The sequence below is a fragment of the Mytilus edulis genome, chromosome 2, assembly GCF_963676685.1.
Source record: "Mytilus edulis chromosome 2, xbMytEdul2.2, whole genome shotgun sequence".
Lineage (NCBI taxonomy): Eukaryota > Metazoa > Mollusca > Bivalvia > Mytilida > Mytilidae > Mytilus > Mytilus edulis.
In genome coordinates, this window is record NC_092345.1 from 10,700,575 (window position 1) to 10,728,555 (window position 27,981).

The following is a 27,981-nucleotide window of genomic DNA, read 5'->3' on the forward strand; positions in this document are numbered from 1 at the left end:
CATTTTCTTGGTTTTCGCACTATAACTTTAGTATAAGTAAATAGAAATCTATGAAATTTTGACACAAGGTTTATGACCACAAAAGGAAGGTTGGGATTGATTTTAGGAGTTTTGGTTCCAACAGTTCCCAAATAAGCATTATTCTTGGTTTTGGCACAATAACTTTAGCATAAGTATATAGAAATCAATGAAATTTAAACAGAAGGTTTATGACCACAAAAGGAAGGTTGGGATTGATTTTGGGAGTTGAGGTCCCAACAGTTTAGGAATTGGGGGCCAAAAAGGGGCCCAAATAAGCATTTTTTCTTGGTTTTCGCACCATAACTTAAGTATAAGTGAATAGAAATCTATGAAATTTAAACATAAGGTTTATGACCATAAAAGGAAGGTTGGGATTGATTTTGGGAGTTTTGGTCCCAACAGTCTAGGAATAAGGGGCCCAAAGGGTAAAAAATTTAACTTTGTTTGATTTCATCAAAAATTGAATAATTGGGGTTCTTTAATATGCCGAATCTAACTGTGTATGTAGATTCTTAATTTTTGGTCCCATTTTCAAATTGGTCTAGATCTACATTAAGGTCCAAAGGGTTCAAAATTAAACTTAGTTGGATTTAAAAAAAAATATGAATCCTTGGGGTTCTTTGTTATGCTGAATCTAAAAATGTACTTAGATTTTTGATTATTGGCCCAGTTTTCAAGTTGGTCCAAAATTAAACTTTGTTTGATTTCATCAAAAATTGAATAATTGGGGTACTTTGATATGCCAAATCTAACTGTGTATGTAGATTCTTAATTTTTGGTCCCGTTTTTAAATTGGTCTACATTAAAGTCCAAAGGGTCCAAAATTAAACTAAGTTTGATTTTAACAAAAATTGAATTCTTGGGCTTCTTTGATATGCTGAATCTAAACATGTACTTAGATTTTTGATTATGGGCCCAGTTTTCAAGTTGGTCCAAATCAGGATCCAAAATTATTATATTAAGTATTGTGCAATAGCAAGAAATTTTTAATTGCACAGTATTCAGCAATAGCAAGAAATCTTCAATTGCACAGTATTGTGCAATAGCAAGAAATTTTCAATTGCATAGTATTGCGCAATATCAAGAAATCTTCAATTGCATAGTATTGTGCAATATCAAGAAATCTTCAATTGCACAGTATTGTGCAATAGCAAGTATTTCAATTGCACTGTATTGCGCAATAGCAAGAAATATCTAATGGGTTGAACCCAACATTACTGAAAAATAGTACTTTCAGTCATTTATTTTAATTTTAATTGACCTTGAGGGTGAACATTGGTCAATGTGTTTCTTTGTCATTCAATTATTACCTTAAAGTTACAGCAGTCCATTTATACTGACTGGAAGTAAATGTGACTTTATTAGGGCCTTGCTGGGGAGCCAGGTCTGTCGTAATGTCTGATTTTACAGATTACTGACAAAACAGTGACCTTTAGTATATTTAACAGACCAAATATCTTATGGCCATATTATAACTCCTAGTGTTCCTGTGCCCTTTATGCATGTATCTATGATAATAGTAAATACCTACAGCCCCTACCAGTAACATAGTGGTCAGCAAAAGACTCCTACCGCCACCTGATTATGGCTATTTTTCACTTATCATATTTTTACAAACACACATTTGGGAAGAGTTTACAGACCATGAATTACATGATTGAACTCCCTGTTGTCAAGAAGATAGTTCAGCTGGGGCAGTTCTTAAAAAGTATGGAGGGACATAAGAGCCATCAAAGAATGGTAGTTGCAATCATGACTACAGTCGGGATTGGGGGTGAAGTCTTAAAGACGAAACACCAGGATACAATATCGTACCTGTATGCACATTTCCTTCTTGAAACATGATTTGAAAAAAATAAATATTGGTCACCTCTCAAGGTTCTTTTCCTTGTAATAAATAAGAATTTCCTTTCCTGGGATATGTCTCATTAAACATTGACTGAATTGATAACACATAGAGGTGGCACACAGATTGTCTATCTTGGCTGGTGGGATAACACATAGAGGTGGCACACAGATTGTCTATCTTGGCTGGTGGGATAACACATAGAGGTGGCACACAGATTGTCTATCTTGGCTGGTGGGATAACACATAGAGGTGGTACACAGATTGTCTATCTGGCTGGTGGGATAACACATAGAGGTGGCACACAGATTGTCTATCTGGCTGGTGGGAAAACACATAGAGGTGGCACACAGATTGTCTATCTGGCTGGTGGGATAACACATAGAGGTGGCACACAGATTGTCTATCTGGCTGGTGGGATAACACATAGAGGTGGCACACAGATTGTCTATCTGGCTGGTGGGATAACACATAGAGGTGGCACACAGATTGTCTATCTTGGCTGGTGGGATAACACATAGAGGTGGCACACAGATTGTCTATCTTGGCTGGTGGGATCTCCAATAAAGTTTGCATCATACGATCACATACACCCATTCAAACAAAAACCTTTTACTATAAAAATAACCAACTAATCCAGTAAGACGATACTTATCTTTACAAAATCTGCCTGTTACAATATGAGGCTGGGCTAATATTCACATTTATTAAAAGGCATTCTTGGGGTAATGGCTTCATGCACAAGTTTATTTTTCTGTGAATTAGCATGGCCAAAAAAACATCAAAACGACCCAAAAAAACCAGTTTCAATTAAAAAAAAAAAGAAGTTTTTTCTTCAACACACAATTGTTTGAATCAACAAAAATTAATAAGATCTAATTAATATTCAGTAAATATAGTCATGCTCTATATATTCTGTGTAAAAGTTCTCTGTAGCTATCAAATGACACTTTAAATTGTTGTGTATAAATATTATTTAATATTAAAATGTTTATTGCACAGGTATGATAAATAAATACAGCTAATTGTCTTTGATTATCTTTTTAAGCCTAACTGTTGTTTCATAGATTTGATACTCTCTACCAACTGTCTATCAGAATGTCCACATTTCGACAAAACAAAATTTAATTCCTCTTCATTTCTGTTTTCAAACGCTGTATCTGCTGCTGCTTTCTTGTTCCTGTTAATTATAATAATTGATATGGCCACACCAATTTAATTTCTTGTTCTACGGATTTTTGGACTCCAAAATTTGGGGCGAGCGAGCGATTTGAAAATTTTAATAAAAAAATATTTAATTTGCAAATTTTTGAGGCGCAGCTTTAAAAGTAAAGGCGAGCGATTATAATTTTTTTTTGTAAACATAAAATAGTAGGTTTTGACAATATTAAAGCTTGCATGATTTATCACTTGTACTTTGACATTTCTTTAATTTCTGAAGTATTTTTTCCCTGTTCACCAAGAAATAATTAAATCTGGTCTATGTATGTGTGACTGACAATGAGACAAATCTCCATCCAAGTCATAATCAGTTTGGGGACAACCCCTTAATATTATAAATATCCCTTTTACATGTTTTATGAGGGATCAATATAAGTTATAATATATATATATGTACAAAAGGGCTCATATTTTCTCAAAGAACTACATATCTATCTGGTATTAAATGGTCAAAACATGTCCAAGAATTTTGTAATATTCCTGGACTTTAACCATGTTAACACATTTACTTTAACAGTTTAATATTATTCAAAATAAGTGGACCCCTCTTTTAGAAAAAGTTGTTTAAAATATGATGGAACTCTCCTCTTTTTGAGTACAAAATTCTAAGTTTTCAAAGGTTTTGTATAGAAGAACTTTACAAATCCTTTATATTTCTATTTTCTTTTCTACATCAGTAAAATGACCCCTTGTCTGAGGGAGGGTTGTTCTCAACCTGATAATAACAAACACAGGTCAAAGTACGGCCTTTTACACAGGGCTTTGATACAGACCAAACAGCAGGCTATAAAGGACCCCAAAATTATTAGAGTACACAATTCGAACAGGAAAACCAACGATCTAATTTATATATATCCAAACGGGAAAATAGCAATGAACAACATCAACAAACGATAACTGCTGAACGACAGGCCCCTCAATCAATCAGGACAGGTGCATAAACATGCAGCGGCTATAGATAGTTTTGTTTCGCCAGCATACAATATAATTGCAGTTGAAGGCAAATCCTTCAGAAGTTCTTTGTACTTTATTCTAACAACGAACATTTTTTGATAGGGAATATAAGTAAGGGGGAAAGTAACCATTTTTTTGTTCTTTACAGGTATTTCCTCTGAACAAACATTACAAATTTATATCGGAGCACTCCCGCTTTGGATAAATATGTTTCATGATGCTGAAACAAATATTCTCACAGATATTTACAAAGTGTGGTGGGGTGCTTTTATGTTTAAAATCGTTATATACAGGTTAGACTGTGATTTTAAAAACAAATGTTGATATCTTTTTATAATATTTACAAAAAAAAACGGTGCGGGAAATGGACATGATTACATTTCCGGATGCGGGAAGCGGGAATATAAAAAAAATAAAAAAATTCTGTTTAGAAAAAAATAGGTGCGGGCGGATCCGTCGAACAAGGAATCAGATTGGTGTGGCCTATGAATAAAATAGTTGTTTAACATAATAAAATTACATTACCAGTTTAAAAAAAACGCCCAACAATTTCACATATATAACTTTAATTATAAATTGCAAGGATACTAGCTCACTGCATGAAAGGAGGAAGAAAATGACCCAGTTATGTTTACTCAATGTAATAATAAAGTTTTATAATGGAATAAAGTGGCTTAGCTACCAACTACACAATAATGCATTGGCTTGCACATATCCAAAACAAACAAAAAATGAAAGTAAATATTAAGGTTAATAGTGAGCGTGAGCTAAGCATCAATAGTTACCCTAAGTTTTGCATATTTTAATTACATTTTGCAGAAATATTAACTGGCAATTAATTTGATATTAAACATTATTTGTATGCAGAATTTTCTAAAACCCAAAAATCAATTATTTTTGTCCATTGTCCAAACAAATCACAATAAAAGTTTGATAATCTGAAATATTTGATTAAACTTACCCTACTTTTACAAGACATCTAACTTTTTGTTCTGGACTGACTCTGGGCATATACTTCATAACTTACCCTACTTTTACAAGACATCTAACTTTTTGTTCTGGACTGACTCTGGACATATACTTCATAACTTACCCTACTTTTACAAGACATCTAACTTTTTGTTCTGGACTGACTCTGGACATATACTTCATAACTTACCCTACTTTTACAAGACATCTAACTTTTTGTTCTGGACTGACTCTGGACATATACTTCATAACTTACCCTACTTTTACAAGACATCTAACTTTTTGTTCTGGACTGACTCTGGACATATACTTCATAACTTACCCTACTTTTACAAGACATCTAACTTTTTGTTCTAGACCGACTCTGGGCATATACTTCATAACTTACCCTACTTTTACAAGACATCTAACTTTTTGTTCTTGACTGACTCTGGACATATACTTCATAGCTTCGTTTACATTGTGGTGCTTTGCACAAACCTCTACAAAAGCCTGAAAATAAAATAAGGTTTCTTTTTTTATCAAATGTATAATTTAAACAAGACCACAAAATACTTATTCAAAATGTAAGTGATTATGTCGAAAGTGGAAATAAAATTTAACGCAAAACTTTAACCACTTCTTCAATATTAGGCAAAACATGCATCCAATTTGGATATATAAATTAGTGCAAATAAGATTACGGTACATAAAACAAGTTTTAAATTGTAATATTCTTAAAGTCTGACTCAAGTGGTTTAATTCATTACCTAAGCAACAAAATAAATTCTACAAACTGTTTGTTAAATGCACAATTACTCACCTCCATTCCAACTGGTGGTTTCTTGTTGCGGGAGAATTTATCTAGCTCCACCCATTCCCCTGCCTCTGCTAGAGCTTGGATTTTTATCCACCAGTATCTGAAAATAGTAAAAAAAAGTATATTAAAAGGAAAAGAAAATTTCACCTCCAAATACAAATACATTAAAAAAATAAATGGTGAATGTGTCCATGGGACACGGATGATGGCCCCACTTGCATATAACATGTATAACGTTTAAAAGGGGCATATTTAAAAAACAGTAAAAGTGACAATACCAAAATCTAAAATTGAGTTTTGTGGTAATAAGCATTGTGTATGAATTCTATAATATTTGGTTGAGGCACACTAAAGTTAGATAACAGCAATCAATTTTGAGACATACCGGTATGTTTGGACAAGGGCAACACTTCCTGCCTCTTCTCTGCTGATCAAATATATTAAGGCATTTTTGTTAAGTCTACATCTAAATAATAGATAAATGGAAGACCCATAATGGCAAGTGAAGGTTTAGTATAGGCCCAGTTGTTTTTAGGACATTTTGAACAAGTAAAAAAAAAAAGTAACCATAGGATATGATGTGATTGCTTCCCTTTTAAGTAGTTGATACTAAACCAGTTGTAAGCAGTTGAGCTAGGTAAGTGCTTCTTTAGCTCAGTCAGTTAGAGCCCTGACTTGAAGCGCAGAAATCAAGGGTTCTACACATAAAGGAGACCATGTCATTTTTATAATAAGAATCATGTTCTCCTGTTACAGTGGAAGGAAACTAAGTGATGGCATTTAGGGACACTTTTCCTCTGCTGCATGTAGGCTAACAATCAGAAAATATATACCTTCTATCTGGAACTTTAAACTCTTTTCTCAACTGCTCTGAAACTTTAAAGTTGTTTTCTACCGTTAATCTATAAATAGTCTGATGCAATGACAAATCCATATATGGTCGATTAAATTCTTCCTCTAAACGTCTTTGATATTTTAATAGTTTAATTTGATCCTCAGTCTGTTTTATCACAAAATCATGTCTGCCTTTCTGATAGCATTTAATAGCTTGGTTCAGAGTTTCTGTTCTATCATCCAATCGCTGGAAAATAACACCAACATATTGAATATAAACATTTGTTTGTCAAGAATATTTCAGGGTAATTAACAACTAATTCTGATTAAAGATTAATTGTGAAAAAAAGCCTATGTTTCTGACAATTTTGTGGACAAAAAACAGATTTTCTTGACTCAAGAAGTTAGATCACAGGTCAGAATATTTAAAAACATAAGATTATTTAACAACACAGTTTTATCTATTGAGTCGTTTAAACCTTAAAAATTAAATTATTTAAAATCAGACATCTCCAATAAATGTTCATGTACACAGATTTTACTTCATAGCATGTGACACCATTTAACCTTGTTTCAGGTGAGAGTTTTCATTTTTTGTTTGTTTAAAGCGCTGTCTAAAATTTTTGGTTGACCGTCTTTGTCTGAATATATGTACATATACATGTCTCAATTCTATAATGTTTTCAGGATTAAGAAACAAGAGGTTCTCAAGAGCCTGAATTGCTCACCTGTATTTCAGAGGAGAAGATTTTTAAATGTAAGCAAACTTGATGAATAAATTTTGTAAGAAGGTCTTTAAAGGGCAATAACTCCTTAAGGTATCAATTGACAACTATGGTCATGCTAAAATTTTTTTAGATCTTTCTTTGCTGAACACTATTGCTGTTTACAGTTTATATCTATCTATAATAATATTCAAAATAATAACAAACAAGAATGTGTCCCCAGTACACAGATGCCCCATCCCACTATCATTTTCTATGTTCAGTGGACCGTGAAAATGGAATAAAATCTCTAATATGGCATTAAAACTAGAAAGATCACATCATAGGGAACATATTTACCAAGTTTCAAGTTGATTGGATTTCAACTTCATCAAAAACTACCTCAACCAAAAAATTCAACCTGAAGCGGGATGGACGAACGAACACCCGGACGAACGGACCCACAGACCAGAAAACATAATGCCCATAAATGGCGCATAAAAACTGCAAAATTTCGTCAAAACTACCAATTCAGTGGCAGCAACCCAACAATTGGTTGTTCGATTCGTCTGAATATTCAGGGTTGATAGATGTTGACCAATTAAACAATTTTACCCCATGTCAGATTTGCTCTAAAACCTTTAGTTTTTGAGATACAATGTATAACTCTGTTCTATTTTTAGCCATGGTGGCCATGTCTGTCGATGGATCAAAACTTTGGATACAACTTATAAACTAGATACCATAAGGAACATTTAGTTAAAGATTTGAAATAGTTTGAATAGTCGACAATTGGCGACGCCGACAGATGATAAAGACGGATGCCAAGTGATGGCATAACCTCACATGGGCCGGAGCAAAAAAGATGATATTCCATATCACTGAGGTACTCTCTTCCTTGCTCCATTTATTAAATTCTTACCTCATCATCAAAGCTCCTTGTGACTTTACAGTTACCTTCTTCTATGAAATTATCTTCCTGGTAATATAAATCTTCCAGTAACTTAGGGTTCTGTTGTCTACAGTACTGCACAAAAGAAAATATGTGAAAATAATAACTTTCATACAAATAATATACATTTAAAACTATAAATACAAAAATATTTTCCTATTGATATCTATCTGCAGTATTTAAACCAATGCATGGATTCAAACCTTAATTGTAAAATCTAAGTAATCAAGTCCTGTATTACCCTGTTAAATAAGAATTCTAGCTCTTAATGAAAATGAGTGCAAAAGTTGAGATCTTACAGCAAAAGTAGGTACAATGTGTATACCAATAATTAACTTACAAAAGTCTTATTGAAATATTTTTCAAGCTATGGCAATGAAAAACTACATCATCATTTAGCAGACTTGATTCAGTGCAATCAATAAGAATACTGACAGGAGAATTTGTTACAAGACAACTTCATTCAAACCTTGCATTTTATTTTATCTAGAAAGTTTTGATACTGTTTCTAATACATGTATTCCTAACTATTAAATGAGATTTTACCTAAAGTTCATGTTTTCTATAACTTACCTGTAAGAACAAGGAATATGATATAGGCATACTTCTATAACTTACCTGTAAGAACAAGGAATATGATATAGGCATACTTCTATAACTTACCTGTAAGAACAAGGAATATGATATAGGCATACTTCTATAACTTACCTGTAAGAACAAGGAATATGATATAGGCATACTTCTAATAGACATCAGAAAGTCACCTTGTGTCATGGATTCCTTCAATCTCAGAAGTACTGTATATACTGAAAAGTAAGATTACAAATAAAAGTGAATAAAAGGAGATTTGATTATAATAAAGTGGTTCATACTTTTGTTCCGAGATGGTCTGTTTTAGCGTGTCCAATTTCATTGTACACACAAATCATGTGCTAATGTCAGAAACGTATGTAGTCTTTGGTTCAATACAACATTGTCTGTATGAAGACATCAACATATGGGTCATGTTACATTACAGTCGATTCTCATCATTTTAAGGTCAAAATTACCAGATTGGTCAACCTTTTTTAGTGGTAATGTATTTAAATCATTACATTTGCTTAATTCACCCCTGTAAAAACTGCTTAGAAAAATGTCATGTGATACCACTTTTTTGGTCTCTACATTAAAACCATAACTAGCTCATAACTCACCTATTGTATAACATTTAACAACAAGTGAAACTGCGAGCTACTGCTCACTGATGATACCCCCGCCGCAAGTGGATAATATTAATAGTGTAAAAATATGCAAGTGTTCGGTAAACAGGAAGTTGTCGAGTGATGAATCTGAAAACGCATCACACAGTATAGCTGACTTATAAAAATCCTGAAACCAAATTTCAGAAATCCTTGTATTGTAGTTCCTGAGAAAAATGTGACGAAAATTTTTAACTTGGTTATCATGTGTAAAATCATACAAGTGTTCGGTAAACATGAAGTAGTCGAGTGATGAATCTGAAAACGCATCACACGGTATAGCTGACTTATATAAAATCCTGAAACCAAATTTCAGAAATCCTTGTATTGTAGTTCCTGAGAAAAATGTGACGAAAATTTTCAACTTGGCTATCATGTGTAAAATCATACAAGTGTTCGGTAAACAGGAAGTTGTCGAGTGATGAATCTGAAAACGCATCAAACAGTATAGCTGACTTATATAAATCCTGAAACCAAATTTCAGAAATCCTTGTATTGTAGTTCCTGAGAAAAATGTGACGAAAATTTTCAACTTGGCTATCATGTGTAAAATCAGACAAGTGTTCGGTAAACAGGAAGTTGTCAAGTGATGAATCTGAAAACGCATCACACGGTATGGCTGACATATATAAATGTTGATACCAAATTACAGAAAGGGTGGATGTGTAGTTCCTGAGAAAAATGTGACGAAAGTTTCATGGGACGGACTGACTGACGGACAGACGGACTGACAGACAGAGGTAAAACAGTATACCCCCCCCTTTTTTAAAGCGGGGGTATAATTATAATGGACGAATAACATTTCAATATTTGCTGAATCAATATACCTAAATCTGTATCCCCACTTTCTATAGCTTTTGATAATGCTATTTGATCTATCAATAATATACCTAAATCTGTATCCCCACTTTCTATAGCTTTTGATAAAGCTTTTTGATCTATCAATATACCTAAATCTGTATCCCCACTTTCTATAGCTTTTGATAATGCTATTGATCTATCAATATACCTAAATCTGTATCCCCACTTTCTATAGCTTTTGATAATGCTATTTGATCTATTAATATACCTAAATCTGTATCCCCACTTTCTATAGCTTTTGATAAAGCTTTTTGATCTATCAATATACCTAAATCTGTATCCCCACTTTCTATAGCTTTTGATAAAGCTTTTTGATCTATCGATATACCTAAATCTGTATCCCCACTTTCTATAGCTTTTGATAAAGCTATTTGATTTATCAATATACCTATTTCTGTATCCCCACTTTCTATAGCTTTTGATAAAGCTATTTGATCTATCAATATACCTAAATCTGTATCCCCACTTTCTATAGCTTTTGATAAAGCTTTTTGATCTATCAATATACCTAAATCTGTATCCCCACTTTCTATAGCTTTTGATAATGCTATTGATCTATCAATATACCTAAATCTGTATCCCCACTTTCTATAGCTTTTGATAATGCTATTGATCTATCAATATACCTAAATCTGTATCCCCACTTTCTATAGCTTTTGATAATGCTATTGATCTATCAATATACCTAAATCTGTATCCCCACTTTCTATAGCTTTTGATAATGCTATTGATCTATCAATATACCTAAATCTGTATCCCCACTTTCTATAGCTTTTGATAATGCTATTGATCTATCAATATACCTAAATCTGTATCCCCACTTTCTATAGCTTTAGATAATGCTATTTGCTGAATCAATATACCTAAATCTGTATCCCCACTTTCTATAGCTTTTGATAATGCTATTTGATCTAACAATATACCTAAATCTGTATCCCCACTTTCTATAGCTTTTGATAATGCTATTTGATCTAACTATATACCTAAATCTGTATCCCCACTTTCTATAGCTTTTGATAATGCTATTTGATCTAACAATATACCTAAATCTGTATCCCCACTTTCTATAGCTTTTGATAATGCTATTTGATCTAACTATATACCTAAATCTGTATCCCCACTTTCTATAGCTTTTGATAATGCTATTGATCTATCAATATACCTAAATCTGTATCCCCACTTTCTATAGCTTTTGATAATGCTATTGATCTATCAATATACCTAAATCTGTATCCCCACTTTCTATAGCTTTTGATAATGCCATTGATCTATCAATATACCTAAATCTGTATCCCCACTTTCTATAGCTTTAGATAATGCTATTTGCTGAATCAATATACCTAAATCTGTATCCCCACTTTCTATAGCTTTTGATAATGCTATTTGATCTAACAATATACCTAAATCTGTATCCCCACTTTCTATAGCTTTTGATAATGCTATTTGATCTAACTATATACCTAAATCTGTATCCCCACTTTCTATAGCTTTTGATAATGCTATTTGATCTAACAATATACCTAAATCTGTATCCCCACTTTCTATAGCTTTTGATAATGCTATTTGATCTAACTATATACCTAAATCTGTATCCCCACTTTCTATAGCTTTTGATAATGCTATTTGATCTATCAATTTACCTAAATCTGTATACCCACTTTCTACAGCTTTAGATAATGCTATTTGATCTATCTATATACCTAAATCTGTATCCCCACTTTTTATAGCTTTTGGTAATGCTATTTGATCTATCAATTTACCTAAATCTGTATCCCCACTTGCTATAGCTTTAGATAATGCTATTTGATCTAACTATATACCTAAATCTGTATCCCCACTTTTTATAGCTTTTGATAATGCTATTTGATCTATCAATTTACCTAAATCTGTATCCCCACTTTCTATAGCTTTAGATAATGCTATTTTATCTAACTATATACCTAAATCTGTATCCCCACTTTCTATAGCTTTTAATAATGCTATTTGATCTATCAATATACCTAAATCTGTATCCCCACTTTCTATAGCTTTTGATAATGCTATTTGATCTAACTATATACCTAAATCTGTATCCCCACTTTCTATAGCTTTAGATAATGCTATTTGATCTATCAATTTACCTAAATCTGTATCCCCACTTTCTATAGCTTTTGATAATGCTATTTGATCTATCAATTTACCTAAATCTGTATCCCCACTTTCTATAGCTTTTGATAATGCTATTTGATCTTTATGCATCTTCATCAGTAGTGGAACTTGATGGGCAGCTCTTGGTTCATAATCTAACAACTGAAAATACAATGATATGTCGAAATGTCAAAAAGCATAGAAAGTTTGTGTGTCAAATACATGTAATCACTTACTAAGTTGTCCTCAATGCTGGACTAGTGTTGTATATTGTTAACAGCAGAAAGTTCAATTTGTTGTTGAATAAAAAATTTTAAAAAAAAGTTGTCCTCAATGCTTGTTTGTATTTAATTGGCATTTTCTACATATTTGTGCAAATTTGGTAAATGGGAAATCTTGGAAAAATATGGTAATATATCAGGTTATGTTTAATTGAAGTAGTATTTATAAAGCTTGTGGTAGCATCTGGATGCTTAGTGGCTACAAAGGCTATAGCTGATTCACTTAGGACAATCCTAGCGTCTTGACCGTCCCGTCCTGGTAAACAGTTCTGAGCCTGGCTCATGGGACAACAATAACTACATACACTATAGTGTTATAGCTAGAACACTTCCATATTTCAATTCTGCTTATTTTTCACCATTTCAATCTTTTTGAAACCTTATTTATTTTATAAAAGTACCTACTCTAATGGCTAGTTCTTCTCTGCCACATTCCAGAGCTTCATTAGCTACTTCTGAGTAAGAGACACCTGGTGTATCACCAAGTTTTTGGGCAATCGCTCGCGCAATGACTTCATCATCTTGATTCTTCTGCTTAACCTATTCAAAGAATCAACAAATGAGCTGGGTCGGATAGAAACTGTTGAAAATTGATGCCATTTACATGATATAAAACCATATACAAAACATACCACTTATCAGCTTTTATTTCGTATTTTAATTTTCCAAAATTAATCAAAGTCTTATCAATGTACATGTATATATGCTCTTGTATATGGTCGATTTCTGTCTGACGCAGATCATATAATGTGTACAAAATATGCATTATCACTTCTTTTTAATTCTTAGCATATTGTCCAGACAAAGAGTTTGGTCCAAATAAATTAACTTCCACGTTTTGATATTGGCTTAAAATTAACATAGAACATCATTTAAATGTGTTAATAAGGACATCAAACTGTTGGTTTAGAAAGTGACTCTTTTAATAACCTACCATGTTGAATCTTTATTGTTCACTAATTTTCATGGTTAGAGGTGAATAATGAATTGAAGTGTTAAACAAAATTTCCTTCATGATTGTTTGCAGAATTTGACCCCCCAAAAAATCAAGCCTCCACCAAAAATCTATAAATCCAGGAGAATAAACTGTTGAATAAACAAATAGTCAATAAATTAAAAAGAAAAGACATTTTAGTGTTACAATTTTTCATTTCATTCTGTGAAAACCTGAATTCCTAAACATTGAAGTCTACAAAACATTTTCCACTATAACAGTTGATTGTATAATGTGTTGATATATTGAGTACCTTATAACATGCCCAATGGGCCAGTATTCTAGAACTTCCTTCAGCTTCTGGTATCTTCAAATATTGACTTATTTTGATAGCATATGCAAAGAATTTCCTCAGTACTAGTCTATCTATCAAAACAGTTGTTGTTAATTTTTCTAATCTGGATAATTTGTTAAGAAAATACAATCTTAATACTGGTTATATCTATTTCTTTACTAAATTTGATTTAAATTCTCTCGTTTTCTCAAAATAGTTTTATTTCTGAAATCTAATTCAACTGTTTAAAACTACGGGTTAAATCATAAGCAGCTTAAGTTAAACCTAATTTGTTATGATATGAAACCCTTCTAAATGATACAATGTTTTTGTTATGATCTGAAACCCTTCTAAATGATACAATGTTTTTGTTATGATCTGAAACCCTTCTAAATGAAACAATGTTTTTGTTATGATCTGAAACCCTTCTAAATGAAACTATGTTTTTGCAGCATGATTTATAATAAAAATTTCTTGCTAAGCAAATTACCAAAAAATATTTTCATTTTATCAGATATAAATATAAGCATTGTCTGACATCCACATCATTTAGACTCTATTGGATAGTTGTCTCAATGGCAATTAAACAACATCTCCTTGTATCAAGTTTTTTAGTAAAAGCAGAAGTTTAATGACAACTTGATGTTTATCACTGCTTCAAAGATAAGTGACAACAGAATCTATTTATAACAGGATACTGTGTATATGTCAATGGTATTCCAATGGCATGATTCCTGACTTGGTTAAGTACTCGTAACATCTGACACATGTCAACAAAGGCTTGTGGATTATAATCTGTTAAGAAACATTTTCCAAAGGAAGCAGCCTGAAATACACAACATAAAAAAATCCAATAAGTGCTTTCTTTTTCTTTGAAACAATAATGTTTGAAAGCTCTGGTATTTCATAGTGTGAGCTATAATACAGACTCTATTTTAGTAAATAAATATCTAGTATTATTTAACCAGAATCCTCATTGTAATAATGAAGTCAAGTTCAAGTTGTGATGAGTAGTTCAGAAGGTCTCCTTATAAATTTGGCTATTCTAAGTGAATTTGGGAATAAGACATACATGTGTTTGCCACTACTATTGCCTTTATTGTTGTTATTTACATCAGAGAGTATCACAAGTTAAAGCCCTGCCTTATGCAACTGAAAGGAGCAATAACTCCATCAACAACAGAACAAAACATAAGTCCAAGCAAATTTCATAAATTATTATGAACCAATATGGCAAAATTCTGGAGCAACTTCTTTGTGCATAATTCAATTAATTTAGACAAGTAAAAATTTAAAGAATTTCCTTAGTCTAAATGTAGTAAGTTAAGCACACAAAAAAATCATATGGAAAGATAGACACACTTGATCTGGAAATAATTTTTTATATGAATCATATTTACTTATCTACTATATATGTAGCATATTAATCTATTGTAATAAAAATTCATAATATCTAATAAAATTTGTAGATTTAGCTTACAAAGTCCTTATATTTTTATAAAGTAACATTCGTTTATAGTGGAAAAATTGTTTTAACGTTAAATAAGCTACAATTAAAAATTGCTTGCTAGTCCCACTCTGTGATTAATATTAGATAAATCTGGTTAATTTCCCAATCAATCTGTTATGAAGGGGAGATAAATATTTCAACTTTCATTTATAGTCTTTTTCAAAAATGATGAACGGTTCTTTATATTGGTATGTAATCATTTTAAACGTTTCAAATTTATGAAATTATATTCGTACATCAATGTTTTTAATACACCAATAACAAAAACTTAGATATATTGAATTGATACATTTTGTAATTATTCAAAATTATATCAAAAACCTATACTTAATAATTATAAAATAATGAACCTGTTAAAGGGAGACAATACTTGCAAAACTTTTTTTTTCGAATCAGCACATAATACAAAGGAATGTCACTCTTGCATACAAATGGCACATCAATATAATTAATTAATCGTGCATTCTTGCTCCACCTTCAATGAAGATTCTAAATTATAAATATAACCAAAAGTTGTTAATCTATAGGATAGTGAAGACTAATGAAAGTTAACCCACTGTAAATATTTCTTTGAAATTTTTTTAAACTTCCTCAGAAAAATGCTCGGGCCACTTGACTTAATTGCATGTCTTCTCTATACCTATGTATATGGTTTATTGAGAATAAAGATATATATATATATAGAACTTTCATAGCTCATAATTAACGTTTTTACACAATATTTTAATAAAGTAGTTAAAGATTATTTGCTTCTTAAAGTGTAAGACGCAATAAAAATCATATGCTTTCATCATCTTACCCAAATACAGATTTAATTAAGTCCTGAACATTTCGACATTTGTTTGTTTATTTTTACCAATACCGGTTTGTAGACAAATCACAAGTACATGTAAAGATCTGACTAAATACCTATATCCCGATATCGTCTGCAGGTAAATATGTTAATATATGTTATATGCTATATGTTATATAATAAACCATTCAATATCAACAGCACAAAAAGGTCTACAATAAGAGCAATCTTTATGAAGTCCAAGTGCCATAATTCTATTCCTTTAAAGTGTAACAACTGGAGAAAATGCAAAGAACATGATTGTAACTCGTTATTATTCAACTGCATATATCTAAACTTACACATATGATGATAAGAGCTTTGACAAATAAATATTTTGAAAATATGATATGGAGCTAGTGACAAAAACTATATGCTCCAAATACAGCACAAAAAGGTCTGCAATAAGAGCAATCTTCATGAAGTCCAAGTGCCATAATTCTTTTAAAAGTGTAACAACTGGAGAAAAATGCAAAGAACATGAGTGTAACTCGTTATTATTTAACTGCATACATTTAAACTTACACATATGATGATAAGAGCTTTGACAAATAAATAAAAATATGGCGCGAGTGACATAACAGTAAAACAACTTTTTAAGTGGATATATATATTGTTACCCTTAGTAACTGTTTCTGTTTTGTTGGTTCTAATTCATGACCTGATGCCTGGATACATTGGTCTACAGCGATATCTAGTTTGTCTTTGATCATTCTGACATACTCATCTGCTTTCTGACTTCCTTTCTGAAAAACAAATTAAATCAATAAGATAGAAGTTGTTACTTGTTTGATGACCAGTGACACATAATTCATAAAAGTTTAGGGTCAGATCAAATTTACGATTTAAAATACAATAGGCAGGTGATGCAAAGTAAGTTGATAGGAATGAAAGGGAGGAACTTATGACTACAATTGGTAATTTAGGGCATCCCTTTGAAAGTTGTTGCATTGTTACATGGATTCTAAAATATGCAGAGTTTGGCAAGGCATCATATTTATCATCCCCATTTCAATTATATTTTCATCCTGCACAGCCATTGGGGTTATGGAATTTGAGATTACTTGGCCATTTTTATAGTAATTATTTGATTACCAAACCAAATATTTCATGATTATTTGATAATTTGATTATCTAGAACTGTATTTTTGATTATTTGATTTAACTTGTTTAAAAAATAATAAATGGTTTTGTGATTAAATTGGGAAAAAAATTGTGATAATGTGATTACTTGGGACACCCCAATGAGGGGCCTCACATATATTATATAGTATACAATTTTATACTATATAGTTATACCATAAATTCTCTGTTAGCTTCATACAACATGGCACCTGGTTCCATAGATCCTATCTTAAATATTTTCTCTGTTACATCTGAAATAATTATATAAGATATTTTTACATTATGACAGTATACTGTGAATTCATTCATTTTCATTTGTATAAATTTAGGTTTAATTAAATTTTTGTGGAAACTTAATTATTTGTTTTCACAAATTCTGCATTAAGTATATATCGCATGTAATAATAAGAAGATACAGTATAATTGATAATTATGAGACAACTCTTCACCAGAGACTAAATGACATAAAGGTCACTGTGGGTTGTAATTCATGTATCAAGTTTACCTATGAACTATACATTCAGAACAATGGACTGAAATGCCAGATTATGTATTGCAGTTTCAGGAAGTACTGCATACTCATAAATGTAAGGCTATCAACATTTGAAATATGAAACCCATCTACATCTACAGACTGGTTGGAGTGGTTACTGTTCCAGCTTACACCATTGGTGACACAGGTAATAATAAACAGCTGTACCATGAGCGCATGATACACCTGTCATCTTGTGTGTAAATATTATGCAATAATCATAGATAGTTTCTGACATACAGTGCAACATGTGCCCCCCCTTTTTTTTACAAAAAAACTCAATAACTCTAAAATAAAATTTTGAATCAACACCAAAAATTATACAGATCTTTAGATTAGTATAACTAACAAGTGTGTAAAGTTTTAAGCAATAATTATAAATTGTTTTTGAGATACGGCGCGACATGTGAAATCCCCCCTTTTTTTTTTTACAAAAAACTTAATTTCTCTAAAAAATAAATTTTGAATCAAATAAAAAAATACAGATCTTTAGATTAATATTACTAAGAAGTGTGTAAAGTTTTAAGCAAAAATCATAAATCCTCTTTAAGATAGGGCGCAACATGTGAAAACCCCCTCCCCCCTTTTTTTTTATAAAATATTTAAAAACTCAAAAATTAAATTTTGAATCATCACCAAAAAGTATACTGATCTTTAGATTAATATATTAACTAAGAAGTGTGTAAAGTTTTAAGCAATTATCATAAATCGTTTTTGAGATACTGCGCAACATGTTAAAAAACACACCCCAGTTTTAGTTACCAAGTCCTGTAACTCAAAAAGTTTTAATCTTATTTTCACCAAAAAGTATAGATTGTTTGACAATCATAAGAAACAACTGAATTAAGTTTCATGAAATTTGGATAAGTCGTTCTCAAGTTATGGTGCGACATGTTTACGCCGGACAGACGGCGGACATTTGTATATCATAATAATCCAGTCAAAATTTTGAAGGGCATTTAAAAAAACTAGCAAATTTTTCAGAATTTTTGTTATTTTTGAAGACTTATTCAAGTCTATTAGTTACATGTGTCAGAAGAGTGCTATTAATAACTGCATTGTTTAATATATTTCTTAATTTAAAAAAAAAGATTTTAAAAGTTTAATAAATTTTACCTGGAACTTTATGTAAAAACTCATGCTGATAATTTTGTATAATGCGAAGTCCATCATCCTCTTGTGTTAGGTGGACAGGGGAATCAAACTGAAATCTAAAACAAAGTTAAATTAGATCAAGAGGCATGCATGTCACCCTCAACCATTACCCCACTTCTAATTTAAAATATCAGAAAACAGTAAGAAATCTGACAAATCCTCAAAAAGCATTACATAACAATTTTCAATTTACTTACTTGATCCAATCTTTATCTGGTCCCACCACCAACATGATTTTATCCCACATTGCTACAACAGCTCCACTGCCACACCTTCAACCAAAACAGCAATTATCACTTATACGATCAACAAGAAAAATCTAAAGGAATCTACCATTGGAATTAAGTTACAAAAAGGATTGGACCACCACCCATAGTTTAGATATATAAGTGTCTTCCCTTGGTACCGCATATGTTTTTTATGAAACACCATTAGAAGAAAAAGATGAGTTTATTAAAAAAGCATTTAGTTAACAGGAAAATATATCATATCCTAAAGATCAGTTTCTATACATTTTAAAAACCTTTTCTTAGTTATCAATTCATTAATTTACATATGCATGAAGTGCATAAATTATTTCATCAAAAGCTTCAATTATTTGACTGTCCTTGTATCCACGGTTACAATACTTCAAATCACATCTAGTATTTGAGATAACAAACATTGCATTTATATAAACAGTATTTACCATGCTAATTGTTGTGGACACTGTGGTGACTTTGTATTAAATTCACAATAACATTTCTGTAAAAAATAAGCATTTAAATTATCTCAAATATGTAAATACTGAACTTAGTTAATAGCATTATTTCAGGCAGCTCAATATCAAAAGATTTGTCAATGTCTGTTGGAAACCTTTCGTTAATGATTAAAAAAACGAAGTTTTGTCAAATTAAGCATACCCTAATCATAATTCAAAGTATCAGAAAACATGAAGTAGGTGTCTGACAGATTAGAAAAAAGAAACTCATGTTACAACTCATCATTGTTTAAATCTGCTGACCAAATATAAAGGCATTCTGTTCAGTTGTTTCTGTGACAAGTGTGATGTAAATATTTGTTGGTATTTACCTGTAAATCTGAGGAGCCAATCCAGATTACACCTGAATCAGTAAACATGGCCAGGTATTTATTACTGTAAGAAACTGACATCATTACATATTCATTAACCTCTGCTGAAATCTGGGGACTCTGTAAATTGGAAGGTTCTGCACATTAGTAATACAATGTAATTACGTCAGACATGTAAACATTTAAATAACATTTGATTTGATGTGTGTAAGTTCTCAGAAAAATGTTCTAGGCTAAGAATTCTTACAAAAATGGCTGTATCTCATCTTTACAAATTTCTTTTATAAAAAATAAAAGTAAAAGCTCAATTCACTTATAGTGTATTGGAAATCACAGATCTTAGGAAACATACCATTATATGCTTCCAATATGTTTTACCATAATTTCAGTTAAAACTAGAGGCTCTCAAGAGCCTGTATCTCTCACCTGACTCTACTTTGTTTTTTGAAATCATATAAAAACAGATAAAATTTGGCTACAAAGTAACAAAACTTGGTCAGCATCTCATAAGGAACATTCATGCCATGTTTGGTTTCATTCCATTCTGCGGTTCTCTAGAGAAGTCATTTGTATGCATTTCCCATAAGGGCCTATGTTAAACTAAGTCCCCCGTTGGCGGCCATCTTGGATGATGAATCAGCTACAAAGTAACAACACTTGGTCATCACCTCATAAGGAACATTCATGCCATGTTTGGTTTCATTCCATTCTGTGGTTCTCTAGAGAAGTCATTTGTATGAATTTCCCATAAGGGCCTATGTTAAACTAAGTCCCCCGCTGGCGGCCATCTTGGATGATGGAACGGCTACAAAGTAACAACACTTGGTCATCACCTCATAAGGAACATGCATGCCATGTTTGGTTTCATTCCATTCTGTGGTTCTCTAGAAGAAGTTATTTGTATGCATATCCCATAGGGTCCTATGTTAAACTAAGTCCCCCACTGGCGGCCATCTTGGATGATGAATCAGCTACAAAGTAACAACACTTGGTCAGCACCTCATAAGGAACATTCATGCCATGTTTTGTTTCATTCCATTCAGTGGTTCTCTAGAAGAAGTCATTTGTATGCATTTCCTATAGGGTCCTATGTTAAACTAAGTCCCCCCGCTGGTGGCCATCTTGGATGACAGATCGGCTACAAAGTAACAACACTTGGTCAGCAACTCATAAGGAACATTCATGCCATGTTTGGTTTCATTCCATTCAGTGGTTCTCTATAAGAAGTTCAAAATGTAAAAAGTTAACGACGACGACGACGGATGACGACGGACGCCAAGTGATGAGAAAAGCTCACTTGGCCCTTCGGGCCAGGTGAGCTAAAAAATGGGGAATAAAGCAAAGAAGGAATAAAGGTATACGTCATCTACCTGATACTGGAACTGTCCACCATGATCAATTAAATAGAGTTCTTTCCCTTTAGCTACAAGTGCTCGGGACTGACGATCTAAGTTAATAATGGTCCAGCTACTAGGTTCTGTCTGCAATCCTGAAATATTCACATTAGAAATACATTTTATATCAACTATTGTCTAATGCACACATCAATAATTTGTTGTTCAAAATTTCAAAACCTACCATAAAAAGTATTGAGGAACATGCCATTATAATTCATGGAGAACAAAAGTTAACTGACCATGTTTTTGTTGATAGCAACAGTGTCTAACTTTCAATCAGCAGTCATGTTACTAGTCTAATTAAATGAGATTACAACCTAAAACAAGGCCTTATTCCAACTTTTGTATTGTGCAGAAATACATTTATATAAAAACTCATTAACCATAGGCAGTTACAAACATTTCATGCTCATGCTTATCAATGATCTTAAAACAAAGTTTTATTGATTGAGAAAAAGATATTTTTTTTATATCTATTTTTTCTAGTTTTGCCAAAGTCTGCATACAAATCTTTTGAAAGTTTGGACTTCATTAATGAACATTTAAATTTTTGGTTCACCCTAATACACCACAAATAATTAAAAAATGAACAGTACTTACCTGGAACTTCTGCCAATCGTCGTATCCTAGGATCATCCACACTGTTGATTATAAATATTCTAAATGTACTGGTTAGAATGGCTATCCCAGTTCCTTGGAAACTATTAAAAATCTGACAGTCTATCACCTTCACATCTTTGGCTTCCTTAAACACAAGTATACAAGAAGGTAGAATATTGACTGATTGGTGATTAATGTCCACTTACATATATCAAACGCATAATTAATTTCTATAAATACTGTAAATTTCTGGTAGATTGAATTTGAATGAGACTATTTTGTGGAAAAAAGAGGAGCACAAACAATACTGATGATAAATCTAAAGTGCTAGTGAGCAGCTACATCTGGAAAGGAGAAATATCAATAGTACAAGGATTGGTACATGTATATCTTATACCCTTAAACTTAGGAAGCAATATTGCTAAATCAAAGAGCTGAAGAGCTCTGAGGGAAAAGACAGCCATTGTTTCAATTTTTAGGGGTGTATCTTTTGATAGTCTACATACAAAAAATGAACAAAAGAACAGCTAGAACATATAGAAAGGCTGACAATAATGAAACTAATTGTTGTTTATTGTTATTTCATTTCCTTAGTCAAGAATTCATCATACAGAAAATTTGGACCAATGAGATCTGCACCTTCTAAATCAAAACATTTGATTAAAGTTGGGAGTTAATTATCTAAAATTCAATTGAATTTAACAACTACTACAATGTATTTTAGAATTTTAATTATGTACAACTGAAGGGCAGGCTAAGACCTTTCTCAATTTTTTGTGACAGTATTCTCAAGAAAGTGAGGACTGAAAAATCTATTCAGTTTTAATTTTCCATTGATAAAATTCCCAGTTACAACTCTCATCACAGGGATACATGTACTTATAAAATCAAATATGATTGATATAAGCTGTGTAAAGTTTGTTTCCAGATCCCACATTTTGATATACTTGTAAAATTCATGAATAAATAGCTTTAAACTAGAAAAAGCAATATTTAAAGAAAAAATGACAAAAAAAATGACCACTACAATAATTATGTTGGTACGCAAAATTATTTTTTAATTGATGACTACTTATCATATATATACTTAATGTGACATTTTTAGTGTTTAGATACATTAACTTTCATTTTAGTGGGTAATTACTCATCAATTGAGGTGATCCTTAATTGGAGAAAGATTCTAAAAACATAACTTTACAGAAAGAATGAAAACTGTAGTTGCTCTCCCCAATCTCAATAGGTATAAACTACAAAAAGCAACATTTTTTTTTTTTTATTTTTTTTTAACCATTTCAATAATTATGTTGGTACACACATTTTTTTTATATAGAAGACTACTTATCATATACTAAATGTCACATTTTAAGTGTTCAGAAACATTTACTTTGATTTTAGTGTACATGTACTCATCAATTGAGGTGCTTCTGAATTGGAGGAAGATTCTAAAAACAGAACTTTACAGAAACAATGAAAACTGACGTTTCTCTCCCCAATCTCATGTATCCCCATTGACATTGTTTACCGCGAAAGTTGACCTACAAATTATCTGATTATAGCCTCAGATTAAAGCATTGCATGTTGGTGTGTGAATCATCTACACTACAGCAAACATCATTAGGTTTACATTTAACAAATACGGATTTTTAATTAGTATACAAATACTGTGAATGATTTTTATAATGAATAAAGGATATCCCTGTGTAGTGTGGCATTCCAACAATGATGTCACTAGGTTAGATATATTTAGAATATTTCGTAATACTGATTTTTCCGGACTGTAAAAGAAACGTATATAGTGTAAGGGAAAGCTCAATATACGATAATTTCACGAGAAACAGAAGGGAAATGTGTAAAAAATGTGTTTAAAGTCAATCTGTTCTCCTTGTAATCAATTTCAGTATGACATTTTGAGGGGGTTTCCAAACTATCAAAACAAAATGATTGACGTGAGGGAATGATACTCTGGCCAACCCCATTAGGGAAGCCGTCTTTCCCCAAAAAGTAAGGAAGCAATATATCTAGTTGAGAAATCTGCAAATTCAATAAAGACAAATACTTGAGCTCATGATAAGGTACAGAAAACCTCAAAATAACACTAAGATCAAATATTAATATTGCAGATGCACAAACTCATCACAGAGAAAAATGTCATATTGGACTTCTGTCATGCTGTTTTCAAGGAGTTTCAGATTAGCAAACTGATATAAAAGTTAGTAAAATTAAGTTAATTAACTACCTGTCCCAATCCAAATGTTCTTTTGAAATTTAGGAAGAAGTCATAGACTAAGACAACACCATCATCCTGTACACAGAGCAGATCTTCTGTAACTGTCCAGCCCATCTTCACTATCTGTCCACTGTTCCACTGTAATAACAAGGATATAGATAAATATAGGATACAGGTATAAATATAAGGAGATGTGGTATCTAGACTAAGACAACACCATCATCCTGTACACAGAGCAGATCTTCTGTAACTGTCCACTGTTCCACTGTAATAACAAGGGCAAAGTTAAATATAGGATACAGGTATAAATATAAGAAGGAGTGTTATGCTTGCCAATGAGACAATTATCAAAACAGCCCAAAAAGAACAAAGATGTACACAATTACAAGTCACAACATACATGACATAGGGTTTGTTAAATACAAAAAAAGTATTACAAGTTAAATACACATTTACTACAATGGCCAAATACTTTAGCTGCTTTGATTTATGAATAGGTGCAAATCTTTAAAATGATTTTCCCCCCAACTCTATGAGAAAACAATAAGCTAAGATGAAGGAGAATAAACAAACAGAATTGTAGTCATGTTGATGTCAGGGTTTTTACTAGGGATTTGTTACAGCAAGTTCACGGATTCACCATTGTTTGCCCTGGTGATATAAAAAGAGCAAAGCTTAATAATATTTTAACTCTTTCCACCATTTTGTAAAAGTTTCTTAAAAAAAAGATTGGTCATATATTTCTGCATTGTAATTGAAATAGATACTAACCCTCATTTGTCCTATCTGATAGCCAGCTGCTGTATATGTTGTGATAACTGGCTTAGTGCTGACCTGTACCCTAGCTGTTTGTGCATCATCTCGTAACAATGCTATAAACAAATGCATAACTATCAGAACTTCAGATAAAGCTACAGGTATCAACATGATTGAAAATATACAGAAAACCCCAACCATTAGATTACTGGACAGAAAACCCCAACCATTAGATTACTGGACAGAAAACCCCAACCATTAGATTACTGGACAGAAAACCCCAACCATTAGATTACTGGACAGAAAACCCCAACCATTAGATTACTGGACAGAAAACCCCAACCATTAGATTACTGGACAGAAAACCCCAACCATTAGATTACTGGACAGAAAACCCCAACCATTAGATTACTGGACAGAAAACCCCAACCATTAGATTACTGGACAGAAAACCCCAACCATTAGATTACTGGACAGAAAACCCCAACCATTAGATTACTGGACAGAAAACCCCAACCATTAGATTACTGGACAGAAAACCCCAACCATTAGATTACTGGACAGAAAACCCCAATCATTAGATTTCTGCTGCTTAAAAAATTTGAGGTTTAGTTAATTTTATAACTCCACTTATTGCAAATGTAATGTGTTTCCACAAAAGTTTCAAACTAATTCTTCAAACTCATCACTACATCAGCTAGCTCAAAAAATTCTAGTCCATTGCTAATATAGTGTCAACCATTGGGTTTATGGACTAGTGTTACGTAAATTTATGGTGATTTACTTTATTGTTGAATTCAGTGAAAGTAATAAACCAGACATGGAGAATGGGAATGTGACTAAGGCAAACTTAAACTTAGTATGGTCAAATGGGTGACAAAACTATTCCATATATCATGTACATGTGTATTAGACAACCAAATCATAATGGAATCTGTAAAACATCTAAATAAATTACCTCAACATTACCCATTAACAATGTGTGGGTCAATAGATTCTAAACTGTAGAAATGGATTATGAAATATTCTTACAGGATTTTTTATTTACTTACCAATTGGGCCACCATACTGACATGATGCCACGGCTACAAACTTATTGAGATCTACTATGTCAGCCCATCCCATAGAATACAGCTCAGTCTTTCTGAAAATAAATATTAATATAATTTAACTGTCTGTTGTAAACAAATTTCTGCTTCATAGTTTTGACACTGTCTGGTGAGTGTCTCTATTATCATGATAATGCAAAAGCAGGAATCCAGTAAAAAAGAATACACATTTGTAACTTATACTACGAGATGTAATATTGCTGAGGAGGAGGGTTACATTTTTTCAAAGCATGTAACCTTAAACATGTTAAACAGACATATATTTTTTGTTTGGCCTTTTGAATTTCAAACAAAAAAGAGACGTAGCTAAGCTCTATTGAAAATGTGCTATGCCTACGGCCTCTGTTGGAGTGTTGCTCTAATACACTTATACTATAGTTTTACATGTAGCTATTGGCATTGCCGGCTGACCTGAGAATCTGTCCTGCTTGAACTATTGACGTTATACAACAATCATTTTTCTATTGTGGCATCAGATATTTTGTATTATGTTGTAAAAAAATTACGAGAACCTGTGTGATGTCAATAAATGGCTGTCAAATAGCGATAAGGTGTATGTGTACTTAAGGTTCATCATAACCTTGTGGCTAAAATGGCCGTATTTACACCCCAAATTTTACTCTGAGTACAGACTAACCTATACACCTGCAACAGTTTTAAGGGATGGCAGGAACTAGATATATAAATTTTAAATGCAATTTATGTTTCAGAAAATTATAAACTTTTCTAGATTTTGCTATCCATTTTTTTTCGTTCCTGCAGAAGGTGCAAAAATTAACTAAGTAGTGAAAACGATTGAGAAGCTCCCCTCATATAATCAATGTTGTGAGTAGTATTGATTTAAATGGACAATAGATGGACAATAGACACCTGTAAACAATAGGTGATTTAACAGGTTTAAACTGTGTAACTGAGCGGACCGTATCAAATGAAACTCGGGTGTTTGTTTATTTTGCTATCTTCTGCAGACTGGAAAAAAATGAACATCAAAATCCAGGTAAGTTTTTAATTTTCTGAAACGTAGACTTCATATAACTTTTATATATCTAGTTCCTGCCATGCCTTAAAACTTTCCTGGATGTTCCAGTTTGTCTGTACTCATAGTAATTTTGGAGGTGTAAACACGGCCATATTTTTCAATTCCTTATGATGAACCTTAAAGTAATAACTTAGGAAATTGTTTCCTCAAATAATAAGCCAAATTATACTTCATTCTTTAGAACAGTTTAAATTTAAATCAAACAATATAAGAATAACCTTAAGTAAACGTCCCCAAGAGGGTTCCAGTCGGCTGTTGCCATTAAGGAAGAACCCTTTGACACTTGCTAAATATGTTTTCTTCTGCTTTCTCCAACCGCCCCTTGCATCAATGTAAATAAGTATTAAAATACCAAAAACAATTTCGGGTGAGGAGAAGGGCTGTTCTGTCCTGTACTGTACAGGTGTTTTCCTCCGTTATATATCGGTGCACACCCACGTGGGATATAGCTTTTATGCTTAATCAAATGTTTACAAGGATATTTACAAAGTGTTGAAGGTGGTGATGGGGCTCGCGGGTATAAATGACATTTTTTTTTCTTATATAGGATTTC

At 32.2% G+C, this 27,981-nt stretch overlaps 1 protein-coding gene across 2 annotated transcripts; it reads right to left on the reverse strand.

Annotated features, from left to right (window-relative positions):
* Window positions 1-2,823: 2,823 nt before the first annotated feature.
* On the reverse strand, window positions 2,824-27,817 carry LOC139510120 (vacuolar protein sorting-associated protein 16 homolog). Of its 2 annotated transcripts, none has more exons than XM_071296424.1 (22): window positions 27,647-27,817; window positions 26,333-26,424; window positions 25,296-25,396; window positions 24,534-24,662; window positions 22,298-22,442; window positions 21,671-21,789; window positions 20,301-20,420; window positions 19,918-19,973; window positions 19,427-19,501; window positions 19,191-19,285; window positions 17,717-17,793; window positions 17,038-17,163; window positions 14,774-14,901; window positions 14,055-14,199; window positions 13,213-13,347; window positions 12,580-12,688; window positions 9,009-9,106; window positions 8,271-8,375; window positions 6,644-6,891; window positions 5,814-5,910; window positions 5,400-5,503; window positions 2,824-3,047 (listed from the first exon to the last, which is right to left on the reverse strand). In XM_071296424.1, the coding sequence occupies exons 1-22, from the start codon at window positions 27,688-27,690 to the stop codon at window positions 2,903-2,905; spliced, it is 2,493 nt and encodes an 830-aa protein (XP_071152525.1). In that variant the 5' UTR covers window positions 27,691-27,817; the 3' UTR covers window positions 2,824-2,902. The 2 variants fall into 2 exon arrangements, with proteins under 2 accessions (XP_071152525.1, XP_071152526.1); XM_071296425.1 differs by having other exon boundaries at window positions 24,534-24,789; window positions 27,647-27,769.
* Between the last annotated feature and the right edge of the window lie 164 nt (window positions 27,818-27,981).

Excerpts from the sequence above, each read along its gene's own strand:
- LOC139510120 (XM_071296424.1), bottom strand. The coding sequence starts at position 27,690 with ATGGCAACAGCCGACTGGAACCCTCTTGGGGACGTTTACTTAAG. Across the intron at positions 19,502-19,917 it reads TGTCCACAACAATTAGCATG|GTGTGGCAGTGGAGCTGTTG; the intron begins GTAAATACTGTT and ends TTTTGGTTGAAG. Across the intron at positions 9,107-12,579 it reads AAGTGGGGATACAGATTTAG|TATATACAGTACTTCTGAGA; the intron begins GTAAATTGATAG and ends CTTACTTTTCAG.